This window comes from Silene latifolia, chromosome 8 (assembly GCF_048544455.1).
Source record: "Silene latifolia isolate original U9 population chromosome 8, ASM4854445v1, whole genome shotgun sequence".
NCBI classification, from domain to species: domain Eukaryota; kingdom Viridiplantae; phylum Streptophyta; class Magnoliopsida; order Caryophyllales; family Caryophyllaceae; genus Silene; species Silene latifolia.
The window spans coordinates 55994959-56004199 of record NC_133533.1 but is presented as its reverse complement, the minus strand read 5'-3'; the positions used below and the strand labels follow the sequence as shown (position 1 = coordinate 56004199).

At 39.9% G+C, this 9241-nt stretch overlaps 2 protein-coding genes across 2 annotated transcripts; both read right to left on the bottom strand.

Moving 5' to 3' along the window:
- Positions 1-5317: 5317 nt before the first annotated feature.
- Positions 5318-6356, bottom strand: LOC141595215 (uncharacterized). Its single transcript, XM_074415184.1, has 2 exons — positions 6058-6356; positions 5318-5960 (listed from the first exon to the last, which is right to left on the bottom strand). Exons 1-2 carry the CDS (start codon positions 6354-6356, stop codon positions 5318-5320), a joined length of 942 nt encoding a protein of 313 aa, XP_074271285.1.
- A 1216-nt stretch (positions 6357-7572) lies between these two features.
- Positions 7573-8331, bottom strand: LOC141595214 (uncharacterized). The gene has a single exon (XM_074415183.1). It carries the CDS (start codon positions 8329-8331, stop codon positions 7573-7575), a length of 759 nt encoding a protein of 252 aa, XP_074271284.1.
- Between the last annotated feature and the right edge of the window lie 910 nt (positions 8332-9241).

Below are 9241 nucleotides of genomic sequence, written 5' to 3'. Positions count from 1 at the left end.
ACGTCCTCTGGAAGAGGCGCAGCAATCCCTGCGTCTGTTCTAGAGCTGGGCTCTGGCTGTGAAGTCAGAACCGCAACATTGTTATTGTTTGTTGGTAAATTTAAGATCGATTATTGATATTAGACTCAAGTTGAGGTGCTTTAACTGATTATATGCATCTGGGCAAGTCATAAAACGGATTAAAAAACGAGAAATTACAGTGGTTTACAGGATTATCATTAACTCATGTTGGAAACACAAAAAAATAAACTTGAGGTTAAATTAAGACCGAATTAGACAAATGAGACTCAAAATAAAATTTATATATCAAGTCAGCATTCCAGAATTTCGACATGAACAAGTCGAAACCCCGAAGAATCGATTTGAATTAAAACGGCGAAACCCCCCAAGTATTGAATTACTCGGGATTAAGGACGAATTAAGCATTGTAATCATAAGGGAATTGTTAAAACGTGATTTATATACTAAAACAACAAAGAAAACAAAGAAAAAAATGAAAGAAATAAGGAAAAGAGAAACTTGCAGGATGTCGAGGAAGAAGAAGAAGAAAAGCAAGAGCAGCAAGCAATCTCTGGAAGAGGCGCAGCACGACTGCAATCCTTCGAAGAGGCGCAGCTACTGCTGCGTTTCCTCTCAACGTCTGACCTCTACTGTTTTATAAAAACGGTTTTAAAAGATGGATTTTAAATCGATTTTTGGACGTGCTTTTGATATAGATCTACATTAATTGATACAAAATAAAAGTACAATAAATGAAATGGGATTTTACACACTCGGACTTACATGTTTGACGAAACGAGATTGACTAAAGTTATCGTTTAGTGATTGCTCGACTGGAATATGCATGGAAAGTGCCCTCGTTAAAGGATTTAGTTAATTGATTAGGTTGATTAAAGGTGGAGTTGGTCAAATTGGTCGGTCTATGCAACGTGACTGGGACTCAGAAGGATCTGAGCTTACGTGGTCGATTGATCAAGCATGTAGGCATCAAAAGCAATAGCATAGTCTAGAATGCAAAGAGAGAGAAAGAAGGGGCGGAACACTCGTGTGCCAAATATGGAGACCGAAGGCCTCTATTTATACTAAACATATGGAAGAGTTTAGGAATGACACGGATTTGGAAACAAATCATGGAAATATTCTGAAAATCGTGAAAAGAGGGCTAGAGAAGAGGCGCAGCAGCCACTGCGACCCTTAGAAGAGGCGCAGCACTTGCTGCGTCATTTCCCCAGAGGTTTCCTCCTCAGCAAGAAACATTTCCGCGTTTTATTATGGAATTTCGGTAGATCTACACTTCCTTATTCCATAAAGCACAATATACTGAAGATATTTACTTAAAAATATTAATTTTAGTTAGGAATAAATATCCAGAGAATACTAGAACATTCCGGAATATTCCGACTCGGCACTTAAACGGTTTTTAGAAAATGAAGCGGTTTTTGACCCGGACTCCAAATGAACTCTAATTACTGTCAAAACGACCGTATCGGTGCGTAGATTACTACCAAGGGGTTGACTTGAGTATTTGAGCTATCACTTGTCGATGAACTTACGGACTGTCATAAATCGTTTCGCGTATCAAACATGCGGCCCAATCATCATTGGGTGGTTGGCGGGAGGTGTAGAAATGAGGTATCTACAAAGCTGAGGGACGAGATGTCCAAGATGGGGATTCATATGATTCGAAAAGGGGATACCATCGGGGACTTGACGATTGAGCCAGACTTGTATGAAGATATAAAGAGGAAACAAGAGCTTGATCCAAAGATTCAAGAATGGAAGTGAAGGGTGGAGAGTGGCATGGTTTCCAAGTTTTTTATCCACACAAATAGGAGTGTTCGTTTCGATGGGAGATTGTGTGTTCCTAATGATGCATATTTGAGAAGGGTGATCATGACGGTGGATCATTGCACTCCTTATTCAGTTCACCCAAAGGGTGATAAGCTTTATAAGTGCCTCAAGAAAACGTTTTGGTGGCCTAATATGAAGAGGGATGTGGCCGAGTTCGTGGCTAAGTGTCTAACCTGCTATAGAGTAAAGGGTGAGCAACAAAGACCATAAGGTAAGATTCAGTCACATGAGGTACCAGAGTAGAAATGGGAGTCGATCTCTATGGACTTTATCGTGGGGTTACTAAGGACTCAGTAAGGTAACAATATGATTTGGGTGACCGTCGATCGTTTAACAAAGTCAGGTCACTTTATTCCGATGAAGAATACTTGGACCAAGATACAGCTAGCTTCGGGTTATAGGAAGCATGTGGTTCGTTTACACGCTGTGCAAAAGGATATAGTGTCGGACCGAGATGCGAGGTTTATATCACGGTTTTGGTAAGAGTTGCAGGATTTGATGGGAACGACCTTAAAGATAAGTACAGCTTTTCATCCGGCGATAGATGGTCACACTGAGAGGAATATCAAGACCTTGGAGGATATGTTGAGGGCTTGTGCCATGGAGTTTAATGGGATTTGGTGGGATTTGGGAAGATAGATGGACTTGATCGAGTTTTCATACAACAACAGCCATCACACCAGCATCGAAATGGCACCGTTTGAGGCCTTGTATGGCAGGAAGTGCAGGAGCCCAGTTTGTTGGGACGATAGTGCAGAGACAGTGGTTATAGGACCACAGATGGTGCAAGATATGATTGAGCAAGTTCGTCTTATTCGTCAAAAGATAAAAGCAGCTCATGATCGCCAAAAGAGCTATGTAGATTTGCACCGTAGGGACATCGAGTTCGCAGTAGGTGACAAGGTTGTTTTGAAAGTGTCACCTATGCGAGGGGTGATGAGGTTTGGCAAGAAAGGGAAGTTGAATAAGAAGTTTATCGGCCCGTATGAATCTTAGATCGTGTAGGTGAAGTAGCCTACCGGCTCACTTTACCACCCGCGTTGGATCGAGTCCACAACGTGTTTCATGTTTTACAACTCCGGAAGTATGTGAGTGACCCATCACATGTGCGTAAGGTTGAGAACATAGAGTTTGATGAGTCTTTATCTTATGAAGAGGTTCCTAAGGAGATCTTAGACCGCACATAGAGTTGAGAACATAGAGTTTGATGACCCATCACATCTGAGACCGTCTTACTAAAGGTACTTTGGTCTAATCACAATGTGGAAGAGGCCACATGGAAACCAGAGGAGTCGATGAGAGAGCGTTTTCCTCGCCTTTTTGAACAAGTATATTTGGTTACGGGGACGTAACCATTGTCTTTTAAGGGGGCGTAGGAGATGGTCGCATGCTTGTTTTTGTTTTTGAGTTAGCTTAACTATGTTTGTGTCATCTTTTCAGTTTGAGTTGGGTGTTTTGTCTTTTATAGTGGGAGTTGTTTGGTACTTGGAGTAGTTATCGCGCTGTTGTTGAGGAGTTGTGTTGTAGTTGTTGGTTTGGTTTTGTGTTTAGTGTGAACTTCGGGGACGAAGTTCTTTTTAAGAAGGGAAGATTGTAATACTACGGTTTTCTAAGTCTATTACTCGGCCGAGTAATGCGTCGTGTATTTCTGGTCAGGCTACTGTCCGGGAATACTCGGCCGAGTATGGGAATACTCGACCGAGTAGGGGATACTCGGCCGAGTATACTCTATACTCGACCGAGTATCCGGTCTGACGATGTTTATTTCCGCGGTTTGATTTAGAGAGGATTAGAGATATAAACGGCATTTACTGTTTCTTAATCACTTTTCCAAAAACCTAAACTTTCAACGTAACTCTACTCACCTCTAATCTCTCTCAAGTTCGTGGATTGTTTGTGAGTCTTGTTCATCCTTCTTTTGCGTTGATTGTGTCGGTAAGCCTCTAGTTCTACAAGTTTTATTAATTTGTCTTTCAGGGTTTTGTCCTAGTTTTATGATTTGGGGGAAAGGGGTTGTTGTGCATATTTGTGATTCAATTGTATGGTTATTGTTAGGTGGAGATTTTGTAGAGGAGCCGTTTTAGATTGCTTGATTGTCTCGTTTCAGATTGTGCTAAAATAGGGTTTCTCTACTCGGTTTACTGTATAATTGATTTAATGCATTGTTGTGATTGATTGATTTGATTCATGCTGTTGATTGATTGTTGTTGGTGGATTTGAGTATGGGTGTTGGAGTTGAGATGGTTGTTGATATTTGCAAGGTGCGTCCTCGGCTGAGTGGAGTCACTTGTGCGAGTGGCTTCACGCTCTTGATTCGTCCTCTGTGGAACCCGCCATAGGAGGGGATGTGCATATTAATGAACAGGGTTATTGCTCGTTGATGAGCAGGGCTTAGGTGGGCAAGGTTGAGGTCCTCCATGGCAGGGCTACACACTTTAGTGTGTAGTCATGTATGTGATGTGATTGGGAGTTGGAGGTGGATTGTGGAATAACTGTTTATCTTTATCGTACTTTATCTTATTTTGATTATGCAGTGAACTGACCCCGTTGTTGTTTTGTAAAATCTGTGGTGATCCATTCGGGGATGGTGAGCAGATTGTGACAGGTGATGATGGTCTTTAGCTATGGGGACGAGATTGGGGAGTCATCACTTCGAGTCTAGCTTCCACTGTCACGAGATTAGCTGCTTAGGATTCTTTTGTTTTGAGTACTACTGAACAATTGTTTTGGATTTGATTTTGGAACATGTAATCGTTAACTCTTTATACTTTAATGAATGTTTTGGGATGGTTACTTTTGATCTAGTTGCCTCGGGAAACCGAGATGGTAACAGTCTCTCATGCTAGGTTGGTTCTTGTAAGGCACCTTGATATGTGGGGGTGTTACATCGAGATTCGGTCTCTATTTATACTAAATTCGGTATAAGAATAAGCAACACTTTTATACTAACTAGTGGAAAATTAATCAAGCAAATTAGAAGGTCAGAGCATGAATTTACATTCATTTCATGAAAAAGGAAGCAAACGAATAAAAAAAAATATGAATGTACACGAATATATATACACCGCATAAATGCCATAAATAAATGAAAGAGAAAGAAAGATTTGAAAAGAATTATGAAAATATGTCAAAATATTAATAACAAGGCTTAATACGTAACTCATCATACGATAATATGAATTATTAGTCAATTTACATTACCTAAGAATATCTAGGTCTGGACAGAAGAGAAAAACCACGGACGGAAATCACCAAAGAGAAGGCGCAATACATTATGCGTCCCTCTAAAGAGATGCATCAGACCATGCGTTAAACACGTGGTTAGAGCAAAATATTTTTTTTTTTTTGGTGGAAATGTGAGAAGATATATTAATCAGAAAATGAAGTACAAACACCATTACAACCATTCCTGTTTCCATTACTTTAGCTAATTAAGGATACAAAAACAACCAGTACAAGATCAAGTCTATATTAGCTGATGATTCCTACACCACTTCAGATCATAAGGCTTCAGCTGCCCATCAAATACAGCCTGAAACCAAAGCTTCACTTCTCTTTGGACATCGTGTATAACCTTTGCTGGCCTTGGGACATAGTGTTGGAGTCTGCAAGTATTCCTTATCATCCATATATGATAAAACATGCCTACTATTGCAGCATTTTTCAATAACCTAATGAGCATAGACTGGGATCTCTCTTTCATAATGACGACACCAGACTGCAAACCTGATACCTTGACCCCAATCCAGTCCTGCATAAGCTGATAGCATACCTTAGTGTAAGAGCATTCTGATGTCAAATGCCACAGAGACTCATCTTTAACACCACATAAGTAGCAGAGACTTTTCAGGCAGATACCCATTTTCAACAATCTGTCTAATGTGAGGAGCCTGTCTTTGTGCATCAACCAAATAATAAAGCAGTGCTTAGGAGTATTAAATCTGTTCCAAGTCATTCCATACCAATTTACCCTTACATCATCATTTTGTGTGAGCCATCTGTAGCCCTTAGCTATTGTATAAGGATTGCTGATATCCTGCCATTGATTAGTAGCATAAGCTCCCATAAATTTTGTCTTCACCTCACAAACTTTCCTCCATGCCCAGGAACTATACAGTAGGAGTATAGGTTAGCCAATCTCTCCCTTTTAAGTATATATTATCCACCCACCTAATCCAGAGGTGGTCGTTCTTGATCAGGAACCACCAGGCCAACTTCCCAATTGCTGCAATGTTCCAACTTCTACTATTAGTTTGAGACATACCCCCAACCTTCTTATCTTTGCAAAGCACAGACCAGGCAACAAGTGGAGCTTTGGAATAAGTATCTTCACCTTCCCACAAAAAATTCCTACACAATGCTTGAATTCTATCCATCACACCCATGGGTAGCACAAACAATTGGGACCAATAAGTATGCACTTTAGCTAGGACAGATTTGACAAGCACTAGCCTTCCAGCATAAGAAATCTTCCTCTTATTCCATCCTCTGATTCGGGTAATCATCTTATCCACAAGTATATTACAGTCAATCCTGGATAATCTTTTATGAGAAATGCAAAACCCCAGATGAGTAAATCATCAGCAAACATCAAAATAGTAATAGATCTAAGATCCCCTTTGCAAAAGATGAGTAAATCATCAGCAAACATCAAATGGGTTAGCTTCAAACTTCTGCACAGAGGGTGGAATTAAAATCTAGGCAGGCTCACACTCTTCTCAATCAATCTGGATAAATATTCCATATAAAGTGTAAAAATCAAAGGAGACATAGGATCTCCTTGTCTGAGCCCTCTCTCTCCTTTAAAATATCCATAGGTGTGGCCATTTAAACAGATGGAATAGGAAGTGGTGCTAATGCATTGCATAATAAGCTCAGTTAACTTAGGTGGAAAGTTGAGACCAACCAAGATCTGATTCACACAATTCCATTCAATAGAATCATAAGCCTTCCTAAGGTCTATTTTCATCAAACATCTAGGGGAGGCACTTTTCCTACTATACAATCTCACCAAATCTTGGGTAATCAGGATATTACCCAAAATACATCTACCTTTGATGAAAGCACTCTGGGCAGGATTAACAATAGATGGTAGGACCTCATCAATTCTCTCACACAAAAGCTTAGAAATGATCTTATATAGAGTGTTACAACAAGCAATAGGGAGGAATTCCTTAACATTTTTTGGCTCATCTACTTTAGGAATAAGGGTAAGATTGGTAGAATTAACCTGTTTCAGCAACTGACCAGAACTGAAAAAGTCAATCACAGCAGCCCAGAGATCAGCCTTGATAATACTCCAGCTTGCCTTAAAAAATTTGCTTGTAAAGCCATCAGGACCAGGACTTTTCTCATCAGGGATAGAGAAGGTAATACATCTGATTTCCTCCTCAGTAGGAATTCTACACATATGCTCCCAATTTTGGCTATCAACTGTAGGGCCATTAGTGATAATATGCTGAATAACATTAGCAGAACCAGCACTGCTACCTAGGAGTTGTTTATAATAGTTAATAAATGCATTTAAGATGTCTTGGTGTCCTTACAAACAATACCAGAAGCATCGTGGATCTGCAACACCTTATTGTGAAGCTGCCTCTTCTTAATCAGACGATGGAACATAGAAGAATTTACATCCCCATCTTTGGTCCAAGCACATTTTGCTTTCTGACTAAGAAACTCCTCCCTAGCAGAATCTAGGAGATGATAAGATTCCCTAGTTTATCTTTCAATATCCATTAGCTGCTTATTGTAAGGATCCTTTTGAAGTTCTTGTTGAGTATGAATCATAACTTTATAAGAAACATCAGTGTTTCTTTCAATATCTGAAAAGAGAGACCCATTCAAATTTTTCAAGGAAGGCTTAATTAACTTAAGCCTCTTAACTACCCTAAACATAGCAGTACCATAGACATTGATATTCCAATTATGCTGAACAACTTGGTGATATTCAGGAGCCCTACACCACATATTAAAGAACTTAAATGGTTTCTTCTGAAACTCAAGACTCCTTGCTGAAGAGATAATACAAGGGCAGTGATCAAACTCTCCTTCAACAGTAAAAGTAGCATAAAACTCCGTCCATACATTAAGCCAACTATCATTAACCAAAGCTCGGTCAATTCTGCTAAACACCCTAGTATCACTAGGTTGCTTGTTATTCCACGTAAAAAAAGCCCCATATGATTTCAGGTCCTGCAGGTCACATTCAGCAACAGTATCTTGGAAAGGAACCATTTCTTCATCCTTAACTAATCCACCAAGTCTCTCATTAGCATACATAACAGCATTGAAATCCCCCATTACAATCCAAGGATCTTGGACATTCAGTCTAATAAGATTTTGCCAAAGAGAAGCTTTGTCTTCAATTTTATTGAACCCATACACAAAAGTGACATAAAAACTATTATTATTCAATTTTTTAAGGACCTTTGTATGGATATACTGGGCATCCATTTCAATGATATCAACAGACACCATTGCAGACTTCCAGAGTAACCATATCCTACCTCCATGATGACAACTAATATTAGTGGTATACTCCCATCCATAATAGACAGAGATCATGTTGATGGAGAAATCACTTCACATCCTTCTGTTTATTATTACTATTTAGACCCCTGACATTCCAAGTTCCAAATTTAATCATTGGGTTGAAGAGAGGTGCCACCGCCCCCTTTATCAACCAATTCAGCACATCCTGACATTTATTACTGAAATCCTTCATAAAGTTCCCTTCCTTAGCCCCATGAAGCCTAGATTCATGCCTGGTGAGTCTAGTAACCACCCTGGCAGGTGTGAATACAGGCCCCTGAATAGAAGCCATTGGGGTAATAATAGGAGTAACAGAAGCAGGAATAGAGGTAGCTGCTGGAGTTGCACTGGTGCTCCCCTAAACCTGAGTCTGCACTCCCAATTCTGGAAATTGAACTGGATCCTTTGTAGGGACCTCAGCAGTTGGTACCTTAGGCACCCATGCCTGCTTAGGTTTAGCTTTAACCACAGGTTTCTGAATGTAAAATTCTTTCCTCCTGCACATTGCAGCAGCATGTCTTATTCCTTTGCACTTGGCACAAGTGATAGATAGCCAATCATATTCCACTGCAACATGTACATCCTTACCCAATTCATCCTCAAACTCAATCTTATTGGGGAATTTTTGATCAATCTCCACTTCCACTAAGACTCTAGCAAATCCCAGTAAAGTACGTTCAACAGTCAGATCATCAATTCGCACAAACTTACCAATCAATGAAGCTAGTTTCTCCAAACACTTAGCACCCCAAAACTTAAGGTCTAAACCTACCAATTTGGCCCATATCGGAACAGATTTGATCTTAATCTTGGAAATCCTATCATTTGGATCCCATGCTCTAAGAATCAGAGGCTT

Bases quoted from the DNA above. Each gene is read 5' to 3' on its own strand.
- LOC141595215 (XM_074415184.1), bottom strand. From the start codon at position 6,356: ATGATTACCCGAATCAGAGGATGGAATAAGAGGAAGATTTCTTATGCT. The intron at 5,961-6,057 runs GTGGTTCCTGAT...CCTACTGTATAG, and splicing joins GCAATTGGGAAGTTGGCCTG to TTCCTGGGCATGGAGGAAAG.
- LOC141595214 (XM_074415183.1), bottom strand. From the start codon at position 8,331: ATGGTGTCTGTTGATATCATTGAAATGGATGCCCAGTATATCCATACA.